At 48.4% G+C, this 23,030-nt stretch overlaps 2 protein-coding genes across 2 annotated transcripts; both read left to right on the top strand.

Moving 5' to 3' along the window:
• The first annotated feature begins 4 nt into the window (after nucleotides 1–4).
• On the top strand, nucleotides 5–8,987 carry MIX23 (mitochondrial matrix import factor 23). Its single transcript, XM_055808808.1, has 5 exons — nucleotides 5–162; nucleotides 814–939; nucleotides 1,461–1,607; nucleotides 5,197–5,256; nucleotides 8,695–8,987. Exons 1-5 carry the CDS (start codon nucleotides 112–114, stop codon nucleotides 8,743–8,745), a joined length of 435 nt encoding a protein of 144 aa, XP_055664783.1. The 5' UTR covers nucleotides 5–111; the 3' UTR covers nucleotides 8,746–8,987.
• Nucleotides 8,988–9,133: 146 nt separating this feature from the next.
• LOC101921048 (cystatin-A) lies at nucleotides 9,134–22,225 on the top strand. Its single transcript, XM_027784342.2, has 4 exons — nucleotides 9,134–10,967; nucleotides 14,824–14,924; nucleotides 19,590–19,691; nucleotides 21,991–22,225. Exons 2-4 carry the CDS (start codon nucleotides 14,859–14,861, stop codon nucleotides 22,117–22,119), a joined length of 297 nt encoding a protein of 98 aa, XP_027640143.1. The 5' UTR covers nucleotides 9,134–10,967; nucleotides 14,824–14,858; the 3' UTR covers nucleotides 22,120–22,225.
• Nucleotides 22,226–23,030: the final 805 nt, after the last annotated feature.

Below are 23,030 nucleotides of genomic sequence, written 5' to 3'. Positions count from 1 at the left end.
CTCCGCCAGGGGGCGCCCCGCGCAGGGCCCGCCTCGCCCCGCCCACCGCCGGCGCGTCATCCCCCCCGCCTCACCGGATTGGCCGCCGCCGTGGCCCTCGGCCTTTCCAATATGGCGGCGCCCAGCGGAGCGGCGAGCTGCGAGGACTTCGCCGAGTTCCAGGTAACACGCGTGGGGGGGGGGGGCGGCCGGGGGAGGGGGGGGGGCGCGCGCGCGTTCCCGCCTCCCTTCGGCGCCGTGCGCGCTCCCGCCGTCTCCTGGCAGCGAGGGAGCGCGCCCCGCGGGGGGCGGCGGGGTCACCCCTCCCGCGGCGGTCGGAGTGAGGCGGCGGGGCCGGGCCTCCCCTCCCCCCCCCCGGGCCGGGCTGGTGGCGGAGCCGGGGCTGCCCCCACCCCGGGTCGGGGGCTCCGCGGGCGCCTTCCCGCGGGCGGGTCGGGCGTGAGGCGCCAGGCGCGCCCCGGCTCTGAGCAGGGCCCGGGCGGGCGGCGGTAACCGGGCTGTGCCCTAAGCTCGGTGCCCCCCAGAAACCGGGGTTCGCCGGTTTGGTGCCGTTCGGCCCCGCTGCCGCCTGGAGCGGGGAGGGGGGACACGGGGCCCCAGGCAGGCCGGGGGGCTCCCTGCCTCCGGCCGTGGCTCTGAGGGAGCTACAGGGTTTCCCGCACACACCTGTGGAAATTGTTTGATACGGTTTTTTGCTCTGTGTAAGCCATCCACTCAGTTTTATATTAAAAAAATCAATCGTGTAAATTTTGTCGTTGTAGTAGGCTTTTCTCAGAGGTAAAGCAATTCTTTTCTTTTTCTTTTGTAATGCAGGAGTTGCTCAGGGTGATGAGGACAATCGATGACAGAATCGTCCACGAGTTAAACACTACGATTCCCACAGCGTCCTTTGCGGGGAAGGTGGATGCCGGCCAGACGTGTAAGGAGCTGTACCAGTCTGTGAGTGTGCACTCCTTCTGCTCACTTCCCAGGGCTCTGTCCCCTGCCGTGGCCGGGAAAACACCCTCAGTTTCTAAGGGAAGCGCTGCCTTGGTGTATTGTGCTTTTCGTATCTGTGACTGCTCTGCTCAACTTCTCTGCGCACCCGAACCTCACACATGCAACAGCTGCTTCAGTTTAAAACCACGCAGGGAACTTGTTTCTCCTGCAGTCCCGATCCGCTGAGGTGCGCTTCAGGCTGCAGTGGATGGTGTTGGTCCAGTCCGCTGCTTTCTTTTAGAAATGGGTGCTATCACACTTCTTGCACTACTTTACAAGACTCCTGCTTGTGTATCTGACTTTTGATCAAGTGGGTAGCTGCTACTCAAAGCGGCATTGGTTCCCACATGGGGAGGTTATAGAGTCAGAGGGTTTTCTATAGGCACAGCAATACCTTGACTTTAGAAGGTCTCTCTTTTAACTTGAAGCTTGGAGGGTTTTATTCTCTGCTGAGTTGTGACTTTCTTTCTCACCCTGCTCAGCTGACAGATGCTCACACCAGCAGAGAGAGAATCATCAAAAACTGCATCGCTCAGACTTCCAGCGTAGTGAAAACTCTCAGAGAAGAGAGGGAAAAGGCCCAGGATGATGCAGCATTATTAAAGCAACTCAGGAAAGAACAGACAAAGGTGAGTGGTGGAGCTTTTTAGAGATTACTTAGAGAGGAAGAAGAGGGTATCTTTCCCAAATGGAAAGACCAGTGTGGTGGAGAGAACCTGGAGCAGATCCTGACTCGGGCAGTGTTTTCCAAGATTCTTGTTGGCTTTGTTTGTGAGCAACATTTCCCCTAGCCCTCAAGACAGGGCTGCTGTTATGCTGCAAGTGGGGCGTTTTCTGAGAACCTGCTACACAAATGCCGTAGAAAAACAGCTGTGCTTCCCCATGGTGGACTCTAACCTTCACTGCCTGGTGCCACTTGTCGTACAACCTACCTGGGGCTTGCTTAGTCCTTTCAAAACGCCTGATGGTTCGTTTTTCCTTTTTGAGATCTTGTAAAACTAGTCTGTCTGCAAATGGCAAGCATGGGTGCCAAGATGCAGACACCAGAAGGTAATGAAATACGGCTTTTGTATATGTCTTGGGCACCACACAGTTACGCAGTCTTAAAGCTGTCCTTTTTCATCGTCGCCCTGAGAAGCATCGATCTTACTTGGTGCATTAATTGCAGTTCCTGTCCTCTGTGAGGAGCTGCCAGGCAACCTTGAATTCCACTTACTCAACTTTTTTTGTTCAGTATTTCTTAGATCAATTTTTGAGTAGCTTATGATGGATTGCATAAGGAACTCTAATGTGCAAACACCCTCTTAACCTTCTGGCCTCTGGCTGGACGGTGTACTTCACCGGAGCTGAACAGAGGTGATCAAGGGGAGTATCAGAAGTGGAGACGGGAACCCTGCTGGAGGTCTTGCCCCCATTCCAGATCCCCCTTTGCAGGGCAAAGGATGCTGCACCTGTAGCTGTAGAGTGTTTAACTGTTCTATTGGCACCTGTAGCTCTAGAGTGTTTAACTGTTCCATTGGTTCTGTTCCAGACCTGCTCTGTATGACATATGTTCACGTTTTTTTTCCACGCCATATGCTTGCAGCACATAGCAAATAAGCAAATAAGACTGTTTGCTTATTGCTTTTTTTGCATACGCTGGCTAGGCGTGTCTGTTCTGTTCAGCAGTTTAGTGAGCCTTCCTCTATTGAGGACTGTCTTAGCCAGTGTTTCTAAACCGGTGCCTTTGAATTTCCAATGTAACGGTGAGTTCTTATAACAGCCAGACATCCCACCATCATATATGTGTGCGTATATATCTATGGTCCTGTACCCTGGGTGCGACTTTCCCTGCTGCAGTACTGTAAGACTTGGAGAGATGGGTCTTGAAACTTTGCTTTTGCGGTGCTAAATTACCCCAAAATCCACTTAACCCCTGTACTTCCAAGAGGAGCCTGTTGTAGCCCCTGTTTCAAAGAGCAGCTGGATGTTGATGCAGTTGTAGTAAAAGCTCCCTGAGGGTTGGTCTGAACTTGGGCATCTGATTTTTCCCAGGCACTGAACTGTTTGTTCATGTGCTCCTCAGAGTAGTACTCTGGTGAGCTCAGATTTGAAGAATCAGGTGGCAGGTGAGTGGTTTTATTCTTAAAGCCTCACTTACAGAACTGCTAACAAGCACCCATATTAGTTTGAAAAACTAGAACGATAGTTTAGTATTTTCTACAGGTTTTGTTTGCAGAGCCAATTCTTTAAATCGTTTAGTTACTGAGCCCAAAACCTGTCATTGAAACTGAAACCACTGGTAGGATTGCAATGATGTCTAATAATTGGAGGCGATTTCAAGTATTAAAAGCAATCCATGATTTGATCCGTGATATGGAAACATCCCAGAAACCTCTTGATGAGATGATCTCAAATTTGCAGTTGGACTTCATGAGGCGTAGTCCCCCCACCTCTGTTTTTCTGTTGTTCTTCATGAGAGCTGTGTTTTTCCGACAGCTCAAATAAGCTATCTTGACAGAAGGCACCCCACACTTAAGATGGTGCATTTTGAATGTATATTCACTTGGTTGCAATACAGATCTGTTTTCTTATTTCTCTTTCATCCTGCTAATGTTACAAATTGGAGGACTTTATCCAAAAATATTACTTCTGGGTCATTGAATAAGAAAACTTAGTGTCAGTCTAGCAGCCAATTCTTTTAATCCACTTAATACAATAATCAAATGATGTTTTAATTTAATTTGTTATCGTCTTAGTTTACTCGAATGAAGTGTCATAAAATATCCAACCAAATAAATTTTGGAAATCCAGAACATACAGCATAGTGGTTTATCAAGGAAATTAGTAAGGCTTGTTAAAGTGTCAGAGTATGTTTTAAAAACAACAGCAGCCCCCCCTGAATAGCCGTGTTGGTTGACACTATTGCTGTTCAGGTCTGCAACTCGAAGGAAAAGGCTAAAATAGTGGTTTTGCTTAGGCTTGGCGCAGAGGCAATTTCTGTGACAATCCAGATAATTGTACAGCTGTTCACATCCTCCAGCAGGAAGAACCTTTCTCTGAACTACTAAAGATCTTCTGAGTGGTTATTTTTTAGAGACTAATCCTGGTCATCTAGTCACTCTGTGGATGCCGGATTGTTATTTCTAACAGTTTGGAGTCCTATTGAGTAGGTAAAAGTCCATTCCAACAACTGTAGTAGCTCTGTGTGTCTGAACATCTTGCCTGGAAGGTTTTTGATGGGATTGCCGTCTTGGTTTGCATCTGTTCACCAACTCTTGAATCGGAACCATGTATTTAAAATGGATAATCTCTTGTCCCTAGTCTGTTGCGTTGAAGGCTCCCAACAAAAATACATCCTAAATGTAGGCTGAAGTGGCAGGTGGTTCTTACATCCCCTACTATTGCTTCAGGGCTTTGTGGGTCAAATTACCCAGGTCACTTGAAGGCAGCTGTCACACCTGCCCCTTTTGTTCCTTATTAGGTGCAAACCAAAGAGATTCTTATGGGTGGAGTGAGTGCTCAAGGACCTGTGTGTTGGGGTAGTTCTTGCAAGAGCTTTTGCATCTGTGTGAACCTGATTTGTCCTGCTGTGGTCACATAATGTATGAACTGGCTCAGATAGCACGAACGTACATGATCTATTCTTGTAGACCCTTTTTTGGTCGGTGCACAGAGTAGGTGATAAAGGAAGCGGAGGGGATCTCCTTATGATCTTAATTCTAAATCCAGAATCTGAGATGTGTGTTCAGTCCTAGCTTTGCTGCCAGCTCCCTATATGGCTCTACCAATGCACCTGTGGAAGAATGATGAGTCCAGGCTGCCGAGCTAATTCCAGCACTGGCATTCCCTGTGCTGAGTGCTTGAATTAGCTATAGTTGGTTTTGCCTGTGAAGCCGCTAATGTTAACCAGTTAATGACTGGCAGGTCTTGGTGGGCAGTATTTAAGAAGGGAGCACTAGTGATCAGGAGCTGCTTCTGCCAGGTTTGTGTTCGGGTCGGCCGTCTCCGTGCCCTTGCAGACTTCAGTCTGCCCGAGTGTTGGCTGAATGGAAGGGCCAGGCTTTCGGGATGATTACATACCAGCCCTTCAGTTCACACCATGGGAGGGGACGTGCGCCTGGTGTTGGGATCATGATCTAGAAAGTTGCAATGGTAGTAAGTACTGAAGGTGCAGGGAGGCCTGTTTGACAGGAGGCCTGTTTGACAATAACCTCTTTTATCTGTTACTTTCTGCAGTTGAAATTGATGCAGTCGGAGCTGAATGTTGAAGAAGTGGTAAACGACAGAAGCTGGAAGGTACTCAGTCATTTAAAATGGTGATGATGTTCTGTCCCAACAGACGGTCATGCACTGGAGGCGTGAGACTGGTGCCTTATGAGGCAGGTTGATTAGAAATAGGTGAGGGCAGTGCTGCGGGAAATGTTTCGGGTCAATCATTTTCCCATTCTGGATGCACAATCGCACTGCACAGGAAAGGAAAGCATCGGATTTAGAGGGGAGGAAGGGCAGTGTAGTATTCCCTGTGTAGATCCCTTTCTCCACCTTGCCCAGTGGCTAAGGAATTTGTAGATGTTTCCATGGTGGCCTGTCTGAAAAGCTTTGCTGGGCCTCTAACAATGTGAGAGGGATGAGTCTGTCAGATTTGGCTGTTTGGTGCTGTTCACGCTTCCGAGCTGGGCCGGGGAGGGTGGGTGTAGAAGTTGAACCTTTTCCTGGTGGAGCTTGCAGGCCCAGAGGGATGCTCCCTGGTGCAAAGGGTGGGCTGGCTGCGGCTCTTCCGTGTCTACAGAGGGGGCAGGTCACCCTCTGGACTGATGGCCTCAGACCTGATCTTGTTATGATGGGATCTTAACACGGAGCTTAAATTCTGAGGTGGCTGTATTCCGTCACTGCAGCGCCTCACGTCTGGCATCCTTTGCTGCTTTGATGTAGCCTTTCAGAGCTTTCAGCACTGTACAGAGAACCTCCTTCCCTCTCTAAAAGCAAAAGGATTTTTGCAAACAGCTGGTACTAGCTGCAGCTCCCTCCTTAATCCCTGCCTCAGGATTTTAGTCCCCTGGATAGCATCAGTGTGAAGGCAGTACAGCTGTAAGTCTTGGGTGTTCTTCAGTAGCCCAGTGCAGGCTGGTCAGGCGAGCGTTCACGTGCCTCTCCACAAGTGCTTTGCCACCAGTACTACCTCTGTGCTGTCTGGAAGAGCGAATGATGCGCTTAAGCGTATTTGATTTTAAACGAGCTCAGATATGACTAAACAATGCCACAGCCTTAACAACGTGCTGCAGATCACCAGGGGCAAGTATTTTATGGTGGCTCTGCTACAGGGGGAGAATCCTCACCCCCATCTTCCTAAGCCCAGGCTTGGCACCAAATTTAGCGCTAATGCCAGCGATTTCCTGTAGCTGCATTAAGCTTTTGTTAGTAAGAGAAATTATCTGATTTTTCCTGAAGATGGAGAGTTTATAAATAGTGAGGTATGCCTGGTGCAGGGATATTTTAGCCAGCTAGTGGTTGAAGAGAAAAGTATTCTGGGTTTTAGCTCCAGCTCTGCTACTGTTGCCCTCTGAATATAGGCATAAATGTCATTTAGCTGTCTGTGAAAATATGTCACTGAAAGAATTAGAACCAGTCACAGTTGCAGACCGAATGCAGTTCATTCCATGAAGTGGTTATTGGTTTGCAGGTGAGGACCTCCACTCTTTTTGTACTGTTGCAGACTTCTAGTTGGAAAGCACACTTGGGTATTTACAGCAGCCCTAACCAACTGAAAGCTGATGGGAAAAATCTGAGTAGGGAACAGTTATTTGCAAACATTTGCTCTGGATAGCTGTAGTGGTAGTGGCATACAGAGAGGTGCTGCTTTATGTGCTGTGGAATTTTGTTTGGCTGATACCGAACAAGGAATTGACTTCCAAACCAAGACACTTGCGTTAGTCTCTGTACAGCACCTCCACACTGGAATTTATGGTTGGGGTGTTTATATTAATATGTAAAAGACAGCAAAATCAAACTTCTGCATAGTAACATGAATGTTAGTTTCTCAGGCACTGTTTTTCCTGTCTGAAAAAATGAGAATAAGTGGCCTGAGTAACACACTGAGGTCTGTGGGTCGATGATCCTAGAAGCAGGAGGCAGCGTTAGTGAGACTGCAGCATTGATCTCCCTTCCATAGGCTGCAGAGTTACTGTTAAAGATGCTTTAAAAGTTTGCATGATAGCAAGCTGGCATGTTACTTGATGCAAGAGACCTTTACAGCATTTTATTGTATTGTATTTCTGCATTACCCCTTCAGACATATATGCCCTTACAATGTCTTTGACAGGCAAGGGACAAAAATGGTGCAGTTTGCTTAATCTTACAATGCTTTTGAATGGGAACTCTTTGTGGCTTTTAATTTCTGCGGTTTCTTTCTGTCACTTACCTGATCGCAGACCTCTACATACTCAACTCGACTCTTCCAGAGTTGTCTATTACATGTGGTAATGTAGTGGGACAGGCTGGCTGTACCCGTGGAAGAAACTGTATCACAACTTTTATTTTCTGTAACATGAAGCAGTTTCTAATATGTGTCTGTTTCTTAAAGCAAATGAAATTTGAAAATAAGTGGAAAGTTACTCAGAAATTGTTAAGAATTAATGCTAAAACTAATGCAAGCACTAAAGTTCACTTTTGCTGAAGTTGCCCTAAGTTCTGAACTCTGAATGAGGACATCAGCTGTAGAAGTAGAGGATTCTAGGAACACATGGTTTAAAATAACGTATTTACATAAAAGTGATGCATAACTTCCCAGAATTACAGGACCACTCACTTTGCATGTGGAGGCAATGGGAGAGTTCACAAAACTTGATGTCCTGACCATCACATGGACCTGAAAATCCCCGGACAGCTTGGCAAAACGTGCTCCTGCATGAGTGCTGGTGGGGGAACCACTAACCACCAGTGCCTCTGCTCAGTGCTAGGTGGTGCTCGTGCCACTTCTCAGGACGTGCGCTGGACAAATAACCAATGGTTCATAAAGAGCACCTGTAACTTTAGTGTGAGCCTATGCGTTGTGCTTTTGTTTCAGACTGCCTTATTTTAAATAGTCACATTTATTGGCCCTCCTCGGGGTAAGCGGTCTGCGTCACTAAATAAACTTGATCTTCATTCTCCAGTTCTGTGTGCTAGATTTTACCCGGAGAAGATTCCAGAGGCGAGTGAGGCCAGAGCAGAGTGCCCTTTGCGTAGGAGTGCTGGCAGCACCGGCACCTGCGGTCACGTAGCAAGGTGTGGACGTGGCTTCCAAGAGCCCTTGCACCTCTTCTTAGCTGTCATGACAATCTAAAATGCGTTTGCTTAGGAAAGAGAAGAATATGGTGTCCAAATTTGAATGCCAGAGTGAACAAAACAGAATGCAGCTGGTCAGGAGCCTTCCATAATTTCCCTCCCTCTTTGGGGGGGAAAAATTTTTTAAAAAATCAGCATCCTTGATGATAACAGACTACCAGGATTATGAACCAGCCTTATCTGAGGGAGAACGCTTAGTGCTGCACAGTTCCCCAGCGTCAGGCTGCAAACTGTGGATTCACTAAAGCCAGGAGAGAAGGTGAAAGGAGACAGGTGCCTTGGTAAGTACCATGTACTGGTACAGCAGGGCTGGGCAGCTTGAGAAAGTGCTTGTCTGAACTAGCTTTGGAGTTCTGCTCATCTCCTGGATGAGGCCTGATTCGCTTTTGCTGTTCTTTTTTGGTGTCTCAGGTATTTAATGAGCGTTGCCGAATTCACTACAAGCCTCCGAAGAGTCAATGACGTGGGGTATTTTCCATCAAGATGGTCCATAACCATGAGAGCCAAACTGCAAAGAGACCTTGGGTGAGCTGTGTTGGGACCCTCCAGAACCAGTAGAACCCAGTCTTGTTTTGTTTTGGACCTACTTAGCTGAAATCTCAAGGTTGAAATGATTCTCCTGTAATTAAGAGAAAACAACTCATCTTTTGTACAAAAATGTGAACAAATGAGTTTTATAGTATTAAAATAATTTTGAAATGGAATGCGAAACTGGCATATTTCTTGAACTTCTACAGCTTCCTCAGTCCTAGAGAGGAAGAAACAGTAAAAGTCGGCTCTGAGCAGGGAGGACAGGGCTTTCCCTGAACTGCTGCTTGCTAAACTGTCAGGGAACACGGTGTGTTTGTGCAAGTAGTCTACTAAAATCTGAACAGGAGTAAAAATTGCATAGGTTCAGCATTCCTGAAAGTAAGAAGCTGCCAGCGTTGTTCTGAACTGCGCAACACGAGCAGCGCTGGCTCCGAGCTGGCCATGGAGAGGGTTCGCCGTTGCTCCTGCAGCACTGATGGGCAGCGCCTGGTGCACGCTGTCCTTCCGGCTGCATTGCCAGGGTCTGGATTTTTTCTTTAATAGGGCACATGTTGTTGACTAAAACCACTTTGGGTTGGAGATGATGACATGTCTCACTGGGGAATGAGTTAATGATCTGGTGACCCTATTTTGTCCCTCCTCCTGAACCTTTCAAATTAATTCTAGAGGTGAATTGCATTTGAATGGAGAAAATAGCAGTGCACAGCTGGCCTATTGATTCTGGCCATAGAGTTGTATTTAGAGAGCTTTAACGCAGTAACACAGCATTTAAAAGTGACTAAGTGCAAAGAAAGCAGAATTGCTGTCATTATACCTTCAATTTTTACTGACTCTAACTGGCTGATGGTCAAATGACAAGGTCCGCTTGGTTGCCAGCTGGTTTTATTACTTAGTGCTAAGTCTTTAAGAACCATTGAACTTGAACGGAGCCTTAAAACGACAGGCCCCATCTTGTAAACACTTTTGAATTCTGTAAGAGCACTGAAACGGCTTTACACTCCCACATCCCTAAAAGCTGTGCATGTGTGTGGGTGGGAATCGGTGGAGGAGTGCATCTGCGGTACTGAAAGCTGGCAGAAACCTGGGCAGAGGCATCTGGTTCATAGCTCTTTGTCCAGCAGAGACTCAGACTACTTGGTGGCCTTTATTTTTAGGAAGCAAAGTCATTTAGCCTCAATTTTCTTTGAGAACAAGGCAGACATAAAAATTTTAAGTCTTTAAGGATATAGATCGTGATGTTCAAACTTAATTTTTTCCCAAGGTATTGCAGCTATTCAAAGCAGAACTTTACTCCATTTGGAGTGTTTGTGCCTCTCTTATTCTTACTGTTTTTCTGCAACTTTGAAAGCAGAAAACATGTTTGTTCTTCAGCTGCTAAATCCTTATCATTTATCTTCCCAGTGGAAATCAAGTACTGTTTAGAACCGTGGGCTGAATTGCCAGTAACCTAATTTCCACTGGAGGTGGTCCACTAATGAGATGTTAACAGTTAGCTTTGATTTCAAAGTTGGTACTCTACTGCTGACTTCTAGTATAGGTGCCTAAAATATTTGTTCTTTCCAGGGCTTGGGTCTACCACTGCAGGGACAATTTCTCCTTTTAAGCCAGTTGTCTGATAGAAACTTCTGCCAGCGTGTATCGAGTTGGCATCAATACTCTTGAAATTTGCTTGTATTGTATTTCTGTAGATTGTAATGAGAATTAATTACTGTCCTCCTCTACCCGTCCAGATGTTTACTCAGCTGTTGTGGGAAAACTTCACTTAAGCAGATGCTGTGAAAAATGACCTGTGCAATGGATGTGATACATACGCAGATTAATTTTTTTTTTTCAGTAGCCCAGCTTAGCGTTTGTTATGAGAAAACTACTATGAGAAAACCCTAACATAGCACTATTTTTCATTTGAATATAAGGCCAAACAAGTAGATCTATACAAACCTGAATATGAAAAACTTCTGACACCATAAGAAGACTTCTGAGTCCCAAACATCGCTTCTCCAGGGGTTGGCAGCCTGTTCACAGAGGGCTGCGCTGAGGTGAAGTACACTGCTCAGTTTGCTCTGAGCACAGAGGGATCTCTCTTACAGTACGTGGCGAATCCCATGGATCAGAGGCTGTTTGAATCTTGCTTTTGACCTTAGTGGAAGATGAAGGTGAGTAACTGGAATTGCATGCCATGCTTTGGGGCACGGGGAAGGAGGAACCGGCTTGTCTATTTTTGGGGTGCTTCAGCTCTGCCTGTGAAGTGGGGTGTTTTGTGACGGTGTGCCAACGGCGTTGGTGCGAGCTGTGGGCCATGCTAAGCAAAGGCAGGTAAAGTCTCAGTGTCTAGTGCCCCCCGTCCATTCTAGGATCGTGCTTAGTCTGTGGTTGAATCCTGCTTCAACTTCACCATTAAGGTAGTTGCAAAATTAACGGGCTGCTTGATGTATGTGAATCAAATAACGGATGGCACTAATACCGGGATTTCATCCCTTTCCTGGTTCTAACTTATTTCTGCAAGTAGAGGCACTTGAACGAAAAGCACAACTGATGCCCCTGCCCGGAGTCTAGATCTCCTGCAGGTGGCTTGTCTCTGCTGGTCCTTTCCCAGCGCCTGGAACTGGTGAGCGTAGGTGGGCAGGTCCTGCTTGCTTGGGAAGGCCTTCCAGCCACGCGCTCCCTGTTTCCGTCTGGGACACACAGAGGTGTGTTTTTTCTGGCACTCAGTGCTGTTGTCTCCTGCAGCCTGTAGGCATGAAGACTGATGAAATAGGCGATTACCGAAGATTTTTAAGGATAGAATTTCATTGCCCTGAAGCAGGCAGAGGAGCAGAGGCTCTATACTGGTACCATAGGCTCAGCGTAGGCAGGGCTATGACACTTTGCTCAGGTTTGAAGTCAGGGTGGGTAGCAGGAGGGGAAACCTTTTTTTGCAGATGAGCAATGTTGAAAGTCAAGGCTGTTGTCGCTGTGATGATGACAAACAGATCTTCAGTGTGTAGATGGAGGGCTCCTTTCCTTTAGCAGCTCCTGAAGTGGTGCAGACCATGTGTCATTTCAGCCAGTCACAATTGCATGTCTTGTCGCTTCTTGTCACTGTGAAACCAGACGACTGACCTGCTGACTTAGCCTTCTCAATCATTTCTACAGAGCTTCGTTTCTGGTTTAAATAACCTGGGGCTTAGTGGTTTTGTTTGGGTTTTTTGGTTTTGTTTTTTTGCTTGTATGCTTTGTTTTGTTACTGTACTGGTGGTTTTGTTGACTGTGGCTTCTGCTTATAATTGCTTATACGGGACCAGAGAGTACTGGCCTGCAAGCTCTGAAGATTTGTTTCTTTGTTATTGGAATGGAACACAGTGCCAGATGTTACTCAGCTTTAACACCACAGAGATCACTAGTGCTGAGCTCGCAGCAGAGCGCCGCCGGGTTACCAGCAGGACAGCTGGGTGAGGAGAAGCTGCCATCCGTGTGGATGGTGAGCGCAGGCTGCGTGGTGGCTAATGCCAAGCACATCTCAGATGCCAAAGTGGAGACAACTCACTGGCTTGTCAGTGTTGTGCAAGAGATGGAGTAGGGCCGGCTGTGCTTTTCAAGGCGGTGTTCCAAATGCCGTTCCGTTACATCCAAAGCCCAATGGAGAAGGGTGTGGGTGGGGATAGGCCGTTGCTGCTGATTGTCCGTGATGCTGGTCTGTGAAACGTCAGGGTTCAGTGACTCCATGCACCGCGTGTGCAGGATGAGTGCTGCATCCCAAGGTGAGACAGTCACTGGGCTTTGGGACAGCCGTAGCGTGCTCATGGAAAGAAAACAGACTGATCTGGCTGCATATACTTTAGCATCAGCTTGCTAACAATTAGTGTCAATTTTCCTCCGTTCTGCACAGCTTTGTGCATTCTGGAAATAAAAAGAGTTCTTATGCTTCGAATGAACAGCTAGCAAACCCAGAAATACGCACTCCAACGTATGATTTTTGTACAACTTTTAACACCTCTAGTTTCACACTGAGAGTTTTCCTGAGATTATAAATTACCCCTCCTAGTCTTTGTGCTTGGTGTATTTCTTACTAATGGGAATTGAGAGTTCTCCAGGAGGGTAGTGCTGCCCTGGGGATCTTAATGTGTCCCAGGGGAGTTTGGGAGATCTGCATCCTGGTGAGTGCAGAGGTTTATAAAGTGTCCTGGTTTAGCACTGGTGCTGCGCGGTTGTTGGGTGCACTCCATGGCTGCTGGCCCCAGTAAGGTGAGCTGGCTCTTCCAGTTAGCCAGCTCACCTGTCCTGCTGTGTGAGTAAGATGAGCGGTAGCAACGTGGTGGAAGATGATCAGCGTTTGAGTGAATCAGTAGGGTCTTGAGCAAAAGAAGGAGTTCGAGCTTCAAAAGAAGGAGTTTGAACCGTCATTAAGTCCGTAAACTGGGCTGTGAAGTGATTGGAGTGGTAAATTTGGAGAATGTGGCAGAATTCTAGTTTTAACACCTCCCACTCCCTCCATTCCCAAGAGCTGGGAACATTTTTCTCTCTGTTCAGAAAGATGTTGTCTCAGGACACGTGGTTTTCCCCAGATCCCTTTCATCCACCCCCATAACACTGCTGCTCATGTTTGAGGAGTTCTGCAACACCTTTATCATTAACATGCTCTTATCTTGATCTATATTGAGTTTAGGGCCCCTACAGCTCAGTTTCTCAATCTTGGGTCCTTTGTACCAAGAACAGGCCTTGAAGTTAGATACGAAGGACTTGTTTGCTGTCTGTTGCATCTCTTGTCATTTGTGAGGAGGGTCAGCAGGACACCAATAAGTCTGCCACGCAGCCACCATTGCTGTGGCCAGGAACACACTTGTTTCTAGCAAATTCCCTAATGCTGATTCCAGCAGAAATGTCCATTGCCTGTGTGCATTTCACCCACCCCCATGTGTCCACCCCAAAGGACTGAAAATTGTCTGGTCTGCTGCTGCTTCTCTGGTCCTAGCGCTGGAACACCGCTTCTCCCGTTTGCTGGAGATGGGGGGCAGGAGTAGCAAAGGGGAGAAAGTTCTTCTGTAGCCTTGGTGTTAGTCCTCCCCTGCCAGGCAGGGCTGCCGGGCGGGTGCTGGCCTCTCCTCAGCTGGTGGCATGTGTTTTGAGCTTTGGACATTCATGTACGGTCATGAGGATGACTATGTCATGTGTCTGTGACCATAACCGCAGAATAAATACTTCTGAGTGTGTATTTTGCATGTTACATATTTCAGCAGAGTGTAAAATAGAAGCACCTTGCCGTTAAAACAGCTATTGTGCGTGCACGTGTACTGTAGTGAGCGGGGCTGTACTGGGTCTCCAGGAGAGTGGCAGTGGTTTCCATGAGCATGTGAGCGGGAGCATGTGCCGTTGTGACGATTGCCTTGGTGCAACAACAGGTTTGATGGGGAAGAAGCAGAAATCACGTATTTGCAGTGCTTGCCTGAACCTTGGATTTATGTTTTTCACCTTCTGGTTCAGGTGTTTACCTTGGCACCTTTCTGGTCAGGCAGAGGGGATCAAGTCGCCGCAAGTGAAATGCGGTCTGGTCCTGTTCCCCGCTTGGGAGGGTGCTGAGGCGATACAATCTCGAGTTGAATGGGACCTGCACTGAGGAGGTGACTGCACGCTTGCTGCTGATCTCAGATGGTGTTGGGAAATGCTGGGTGTGACTTTGATCCATTTCCTGAGTGCACTGCCGAGTCATCTGCACAGGGGTGGAAAAGCAAGAGGTTCTGGTTGCAGCCCAAACCAACTGTCTTAAGATGTGGGTGGCTGGGGGCTGTTGTTTGTTTTTCTAATCGATGTGGAGACTATATACATTTAAGATTTTTAAAGTGCTTTTTATGTTTAGTATTAATAGTATCGGTGCTTTACATTGCTTTTTCCCGCTGTGTTCCCCATGTGCTGCCTTTTCCAGTTCAGTGATGGTAGGCTCCATATGTTACAGGTCATATGATTCCATGACACATGTGTGTGTATATATACGAGGTGCCTGGTGACTCGGCTCACACTGTGCTGTTCCCTCCTCAGGACCACCCATCACTTCAGAGACGTTACCTGCCACTATGATGCCCGGGGGCTTATCTGAGGCCAAGCCTGCTACTCCAGAAGTCCAGCATATTGTCAACCAGGTGAGTCGTGACCTGGCTGAAGCCTCTGTGCAACGGCTGGCTCCTGAGGCCGTGAGGCCAGCTGGATGCCGAACCAGTGTTTAAGTGGAAGAAGCTAGTGCTGGGAACGGGAATCCCCTTGGCTGCCAGTATTTTCTCAGCACCGCGCAGGCAGTGTGCTGGCAGGACTGCGGCAACCCCCTTCCCTTGTCTCCTCCTTGTCCCTAGCCAGGCGTAGTGCTGCCTGCCCTTGGTAACGTTCATGTGTGGTGCAAAGGCCACCTCGCTCATGGCAGCGCTGAGGGCGCTTGTTTGAAATTAAAGGTGGGAGGACGATGGCACCTGGTAGGATTAATTTCTCACTGAAGGACATGGATAGACAAGCCATGTGGAAACATGCACCAAGAAAAGATAGATGGGGGGCAGGGCTGTGGACGAATGGCTTGTTCTCTGCTGGCATCTATCTAGAGTCCCTGCTGGGATGCAGGGTGAGCCGGTGGGGCACGCTGCGCTCAGCACAAGGCGTGCGGGGGTGGGGGGCTGTGGCGCTGGCTACAGGCAGTGGTCCTGTCCTGGAAGCAGCTGTGTGGGCGCCCTGTACATCCTCTAATGCTCTGCAGTGCAGCAGCTCTTCAAAGATTATAAAGCGCATCCTGAGGCACGGGAGGGGGGCAGCATGGCGTGGGAAGGCTTCTTTTGTGTCTTCCAGTCCCCTTCACCCCCCCAGGTCCCCTTCACCCCCACCCCCCCACCCCCAGTCCTGAAAGATAAGCTCTTCCCCCTTTGACAACTGCACAGAGTGTAATTTCTGCCTGCCTTGAGGAAACGGAACCAGGCGGTGGTGGGGCTGAACGCGTTGGCCAACGCTGCTGCAGGGCTCCTGGCTCCCTCCTTTGCTGTGCGCAGAGGACGGGGTCCGGGGCGGCAGCGTTCCACACCTCCTGCGATCCTGCAGGCACAGACCAGGCAGTGATGGAATGAGGCGAAGGTGAGCAGGGCTGCGCGTGTCGAGGGGCAGAGCAGCCAGGAGGCGCCTGTAAATGGGCTGCGTGATGTCAGGGTCCAGAGCTCTGACCAGGTTCTTTCAGATATTCCACACGTGGAGGGTGTCGTGTTTAATATCCGATTTACTTATTTGAAGATATTTGATGTTACATGAGGCTTCTGATTTAGCAGTGTTACAGGTACCCTGGTAACACAGTACAGGTGTAAGTTACTCTTGGCACAGTGTAGCAATTGCAAGATGTCATTCGGTGACACCACCACCGTGATCTCTGTTCCTGGTCTCTGATACACCGGCTGTCACGATGCTGGCATCCTCCGTCACCAGGAAGGAGGGTGTGGGCTGAAGCCAGTTCAAGACTGCTGTTCCCTTCAAAATTCTTTTGTTCATTGTTTAGTTTTTATACTCCGTGTTGGGCAGAGCCACAACCTGCAGGTCTGGCTAACTCAGGGAGGCGTTCACATTCTTTTAATGAACTTGGGGAGTTACGCCACCAGTTGATCCACTCGACTGATATAGCTGTTTATCTAAAGCAAACACCCTGCAGTCCCCTTTGTGTTGAGATCAAGTCAGCTTCTTCGCACAGGCTGTGTTAGTCACACCCGGCGCTCATTTCTGAGTGCCCTGGGCATGTCGCCCTTGCCCAGCTGCTCCCAGCCTGCTCCCATGTGGGGCTGCGCTGGTCACAGCTGGTGCTGCCAGGGTTGGGCCTGCGTTCGGGGCGGGGTTGGGGTATGTGGTAACAGGTTAGTCAAAAGGGAAACGCAGAACAGACAGAGAAGGGTCATCTGGAATTGTTCAGGGACGTGAATTACTCTGGGGCAGCATCACTGTCCTCCTGTGCTGGCCCAAGCAGCTGAAGGAGCAGCGCTTGCAGAGATCAGGTTTCCCTTGCAGCGATGGAGGGAAGACCCTCGGTGGGACCTGGGGGACCTTCATGGATTTGCAGTTGTTTCCTCACATGTAAGATGGGGAGGGCAATGTCTGGTGGGAGCTGGGGGCTGCAAAATGTGGCTAACGAGTCTGTGAAATTCCTTAAGGCCCTCTGAACACGGCAAGGCCAGCCAAGTGCCGAGCGATGTTTTTAGTGCTGGACTGGGCTGGGGGTGATCGGAAGCTCCTGCCCTGTCGCAGTGTGTAGGAGAGATGAAACCACAGAGCTCAACATCAGCGAGCAAGTGTGTGCTTGAAAAAGTGAACGCTGGCGTCAGGCTGTGTTAATGCTGACAAAGCACAGGGCAGAGATGGAATCTGAAATGTGATGTACAGATTTTGTTTGATTCCAGAAGAGGACTGATCTTAATTTTGGTGTTCTTGCATTCTCAGTAACTTCAGGAAAATGAAAACAAATTATTTTTTGCTCTTTATTTTCTTTATTTGAAATTTTTGCCTTGTGCTGAGAGCAGGAGAGAGAACTCTTCCTGCTTCTTTCCCCCTGCCGAGGCTTTGGTGTTGTTCCGTAAGGAAAATACTGTCACGGAGATACACCTTCTGCTGGGGCAGTGCTGCTGGGGCTCCAGCCAGGCAGCAGCGTCACCGGTTCCTGATGCAGTTCCGTGGGATTTCACGCTGTGCTAAGCAGAGAAGCAATTCCTGTGTGTTGGGTGAAGTTGTGACAAACATCTGCTGACCTTGGGATGCCCATGGTCTATCTGCTCTTGACATTACATAATTATTTACTTAACACCTGTGTCTCGTCATCCTTAGTGAGCTGGGGAATGTGATTTATTCAGTCTCCTTGTTTTACAGCTGCTGCCTAAAACTGAGGAACGTTTTGGGTTTAAGGAGCTGTTAGATAAGAGTTTAGGAATGTTGTATTTTTCCGACTGAGGATTAAGGAGCTCTCTGCCTGTGATTTCACTGGGGGCTCTGCCTATAAATAACGAATGGGGGACACAGCGGTCAGAAGTTGGGAGCTGAGATCGTAGAACTGGAGAGAGCTGGCTCTGTTTTGTTTTGTCCTGAGAGGGGGATAATACGTACTGAAAGTTGCTACTTAGGGGCGTCCCGGGAGCCCCCCAACCCAGCCAGCGGGAAGAGGGTTGGGAGTTGAAGCTTCCCTGGTTTGCTGGAGTTAGCAGCTCCTGACCTGGAAGTACCGCTGTCAGCTCCCGGGGATAGAAACCCTGTGGACGGTGCTTGGAAGAAGAGCAGAGTAAGAGACTGAAGACCCTGAACATGGTGGTAATTTCTGACTGGGAAGGAAATAGTTGATGTGTATGTTCCCAGGGTGCTTTCTGGGACCTGCCTGCTGGGAAGGAATGCTGCAGGAGTGGCAGCCAGCTGTAGGTGGATGCGCTGAGAAAGGTAATTAATTCCGTGCATTTCCGCAAAACAGGCGGGGTGGCGAGAAGCGCTGAGGTGCTGAGCCCGTCCCGGGGGCTGCGAATGGCACCGCATCCTCTGCCGGGCTGCGGGAACGCGTCAGGCCATCGGCGTGGGCAGTGTGTGCGGGGGAGAGGCCACTGGCGCCTGCCGATCGGTTGGGCTTTCTAGATGACAGAAATAAGTTTTCAGGTTACATTTGCGGCAGTTGCCTTTCTGTAGGGAACTTGTGTCATCATATGCCACCGACTGTAGTAAAACAATCCCTGGTACGTGAGGTGTGATGCCTCGGACCCGGCCAGACCCGCGCCGCTCCGGGGCTGCTCCCTTGCTGTCCCCCTGCCCTCGCAGCCTGGCGGGTACAGGGACTGCGCCGCTGTAACTGGTGCCGAACTTAAAACTTGCCCTACGCTTTGTGGTTTTCAGGAAAAATCATTACACTTTTTATTATAAAATATATATGTGAAAAATGTGTAGATGTCTGTATTGGGCATATTTTGTGATTCACAAGGCTTAAACTGGGTACGGTGCATAAACAGCCCAGCCCGAGCGGTGAGGGTGAATGCTGTCAGCGCAGAGCACTGTTGCTTCTGGAGCTACATCCCCTCCAGCGGCCGGGCGGTGAGGCAGGGAGGATGTTCGAGCAGGTCTGGCGTTGATTTCTGGCTCACAGCCTAAAGGTCGTACTTGCACTTTGGGAGATGGAAGTACGTAGTTTAGCCCTGGACCATTGTTAACTGCTGGAGCTGTTTGTAGTTACACGGTTCTAGATGTTTAAGAACGTATTGACTTTGAATTGCAGCTTTAGCTGCAGGGCTTCCACCAGCACTGGAATACCTTTCAGGAACTACTTGATCGGGTGGTCGTCTCGGTAACTTAAAAATAACCGGTTTATTGCAAGACCTTAGAAACACTAAACAAGTCGAGTGCAGCTCTGAAGCTGTGAAGCACACAGGGGTCTGCAGCCTTCGGGGCGGACTGGCATGGGCATGGGGGCTCCCGGCGAGGGGCTGTCTGCCCGCTGACGTGGGGTGCACCCTGCTGGGCTCGGTACCTGGCTGCTTTGGTAAAGAATTAAAAGGGCAGCAGGTAGCAGTTTCCCTGTACTGAGCAGGAAACAGTTTAGCTGCACAGCTTTTGGGAAATCAACTAGGAAGTCTGGTTCTAACAGGATGTAAAAGAAGGCTGGAGGCATTAGGAAAGAGGGCTGGAGGTCTGGGTGTAAACTGAATTACTTTGGGGGTTCTGGGTTTATTGCATGGAGGGTGTGTGTTTGAAAGGATGAAAACTGGAGTGGTACATGTGAAAGAAAAGCCTAAATATGAACCTGCCAACCATTTTTCCCTTTGTTTTTACAGGTGAAGCTGCAATTTGAAAGCAGGGTGAACAGAACATGTGGCATCTTTAAAGCCATAGTGTATAAGACTCAGGTGGTTGCTGGAATAAACTACTTCATTAAGGTTTGTATATATTACCGGAGTAACTTAAGCTTTGTAGTTAAACAATACAGGTGACTTGCATAGTGGCTTATAGCAAGACAGAGAAGCAAATGTAGTAGAAAACCATCTGATGTTACTAAGCATTAGGGACTGTCTCCAGATGCTTATAAAATTCCTGTTTGGTGCTCCTGTAGAACAGGAATATAAAAACCTTTCAAACATGTACTGTGCTTCTTCAGATGTGAGTGATAAGTTTCTCAGGATCATCTCACTCAAAGACTACAGATTGCCTTATCAGCTCATATTATTTAAATTAGTCATAACTCTGCTCTGCTGTTGCCTTTCAAGGCAAAGTAGCTTTCCTGTTGCACCAGTGTCCTCCAGCTGTGTTTATGATGATGAATTTGAAGTCAGCCTGAGGATCTGATGGAGTCGGAGTGAATGTTTTCATGTAATGCAAGTACTCTGCTGTCCAGTTTTGCTTGCGAGCATGTGTGTTCCTGTTTTGGTTCTGCGTCACGTGCTGCAGAGGTACAGCCTGCCTGCTCGTTCTTTATTTTCAAAACCCCCTTTCTGTTGTGGAGGAAGAATGGGTAATGCTTAATTTGGAGCCCTTTGATAGCACCATTCGTCCTCTACCAGAAAACCTTACCCACGGGTCTGAGCTGCTTTCTGTGAAATAACGTGTAAGAAATTGCTGGGCAGTTTTTGCACCTGTAGGGCAGAAGGTGTTGCTCGGGGGCAGGCTCGCTTTCTGGACTACAGCAAACGCTGCGTGACTGCTGTATCTTAACCCTGTGTGCGTGCAGACGTGCCTGGTAGGGTATGTCCCTTGACAAGGGTTAGAATCTTTTTAGTAAATAAATTGGCGGGTAGGCTTTGGGGGTAGGAATGCTGCAGAGAGACATGACGAGCATTTGCTTCCCTTATATAGTTGGTCCCAGGAAGGACAGGCACTGCCAAACCTTTCCCAGGTCCTTCTTTAAAGTAACTCCCAACAGTTGTATCTGCTCTGTGGGCGCTGGGGGTACTGCCAGGCTGCCTGTTACACGGCTCGTCTGAGTCTTATGTGAAGGATGCTTATCCTTCCCTGGCTCCCGGGAGATGTGCTTTCACTTTGTGGACAAGTACTGAGTAACAAAGATAACAATTTACAGGCAGGCTGCAGTAAAGCCAGAAGTCATGCCCAGTTGCATTTCTTCCCTTAGTGCCATCTTACGGGCGACCTAGGCAATGTGAAGTACCCGCCTGCTCTCCATGCTAAGCCTCCTGGCCAAACTACTCAGAAATGAAGACTGACATGTTACTGAACTTGGAAGAAATCAGTTTATAGCACTGAAAATGGATGAGCTGTCTCTTCTTTCCCAGTCTTGCAAGTGACAGGAAACCGTTACTCAATTTACCACTAACTGGAATGAGCTCTGTCACAAGACTCATTCTTTTATATTTTTGCATTGTCCACATCACTAATATTTTGCCAACAGACTTACAACTGAGATGTAATCCAGCCCAGTAAATAAACACATGCTGTGTTGCAGCCACCAGAAAGTATGGAACAACTATTAGAGCCTGAGGCATTGACCTTCCTGTTAATACCATATACCTCCCAAGTGGGAGTTTAGGACCTGTTGTGTGCTGCTCTGTACATACAAAATTATGCAAAAATTATGCAACTTTGTAGCAAGTGGTGGAAGGACTTTCTGGAGTGGAAGGTGAGTTTATTTTTAAAAGTACTTAATTCAGGTGCTCACGCTTACTTCCACAAGCACCAACGTGTGGCAGGTTATCTGTTCAGGCACTGATGTGGCCAGTAATTCTGCAGACACGGGATCCTGGCTTGCCGGTTGCCATCGCTTCGTAGCCCTGGGTGCCGGTTTTGGACAGGCCTTTCTGTACCTTCCGGGAGCTGACAGCCTCCACATCTTGCCCCGCTCCAGCATCATTAAGATTTACTCTGTCTCTTGTCTCCTACCCTGAGTGTCCCAAGCAGCTGTGAGCGGCCGTGCTGGGAGCTCGCGGACTGAAATAGGACACTGTCAAAGCCTGTCTCCTGTGGTGCCTTCTGGTGCTTCCACACCCAGGCAGTCCTACTCCTTTTTCATTCACATGAATGAATGGTTTTTATTACAGTTTTCTACAGGTGCAGACAGTCTCTGCCACCAGTTACTATCCAGGCTTGGGTTAAGAGCTGTTGAAGTAAAAAACGGAGATACAGCTAAAATTAAAACTGCTGAGCAAAGATACTTCTCGGAGTATGTAAACAGCATCCTTTTGTTTGAGCCTGCTTTCAACCTTACTTTCCCACTGTTCTGGTTCCTAGGTCCAAGTTTCTGACAACGAGTATGTCCACTTAAGGGTGTTCCAGAGCCTTCCTCAAGAGAACAAAGGTCCCAGCCTTGTCAGTTTTCAGACTGGCAAAACCAGAGATGACCCTCTGACCTACTTCTGAGAGACAATGAGGAACAGTGCCTCGCTTCACTTCTGCAAGTAGCAGAGAGATTCTGCCTATGTCAGTAAATGCATGAAAATAAACTAGTTTTGAAGGCTATTTGTTACCTGCTGCATGTCACGTCTAGGTCTCCTGCCTAGCTAAAGCTATCATCACCAGCGTCCTCTCAGAGTGTAGCACTTGAAGGTAACACTCAGCTTTTTGAACTATGAAAACACTTCAGGGTGGGGAGTTACCTGCACCTAAAAAGGCCCTGCGTCTGCAAAACCCACTTTATCCAAGGGAAAACGAGTGCCAAAATAAGCCAGACTTGCACTCTCCCTTTATTCCGTATTGGAGGGGTGTGTGTGGGGACTCTGGGCTGATATGAGGCTAAAAAGGAACACACACCCCCAACAATCATGACGTGACGTAGACAGAACATGCTCCTTCTACGCAATGCCAGTTACACACTCGTACAGAGCACACCTGTGACAAAGAGCCCAGTAACATGCACGTGGGTGCACCCTGCCCTCTGCTCCCAGAGCTGCTCATCATTTCTTCAGTCTGTGGCCAAGGACATGCAGCAGTGTCATCCAGAAGTGGGCTGTTTCCCCCCACTGCAGAGGGCAGCACCCCGTCCAATTCCCAAATTAATTACACAAAGCAAACACCAAAACTTCCAAGCTTGGCTACAACAGTTTCTGAGCAGGTAAAAATAGTACTAGTTACACAAGCACACAAATAAAAATGCCACAGCTGGGCTGTAGTGGGAAGTGTCTGCTGATCACAAGTGACCAGTGCCTCTGCTCAAAGCAAGGGTAACTAAACCAGGTGGCTGAGGACCACGGGCAGGCAAAATTTTGGTGCTCTCCATCAGTGGAGCCTCCACAGGCAACCTGGTCACCTGTTTGACCATTGTGACCATTGTC

This window comes from Falco peregrinus, chromosome 6 (genome assembly GCF_023634155.1).
Source record: "Falco peregrinus isolate bFalPer1 chromosome 6, bFalPer1.pri, whole genome shotgun sequence".
Lineage (NCBI taxonomy): Eukaryota > Metazoa > Chordata > Aves > Falconiformes > Falconidae > Falco > Falco peregrinus.
Note: the sequence above shows the minus strand (reverse complement) of the source record. Positions and strands in the feature narration are given on the sequence as shown.

Bases quoted from the DNA above. Each gene is read 5' to 3' on its own strand.
- MIX23 (XM_055808808.1), top strand. From the start codon at position 112: ATGGCGGCGCCCAGCGGAGCGGCGAGCTGCGAGGACTTCGCCGAGTTC. The intron at 940-1,460 runs GTGAGTGTGCAC...CACCCTGCTCAG, and splicing joins GTAAGGAGCTGTACCAGTCT to CTGACAGATGCTCACACCAG. The intron at 5,257-8,694 runs GTACTCAGTCAT...TTGGTGTCTCAG, and splicing joins TAAACGACAGAAGCTGGAAG to GTATTTAATGAGCGTTGCCG.
- LOC101921048 (XM_027784342.2), top strand. From the start codon at position 14,859: ATGATGCCCGGGGGCTTATCTGAGGCCAAGCCTGCTACTCCAGAAGTC. The intron at 14,925-19,589 runs GTGAGTCGTGAC...TTGTTTTTACAG, and splicing joins TCCAGCATATTGTCAACCAG to GTGAAGCTGCAATTTGAAAG. The intron at 19,692-21,990 runs GTTTGTATATAT...TCTGGTTCCTAG, and splicing joins GAATAAACTACTTCATTAAG to GTCCAAGTTTCTGACAACGA.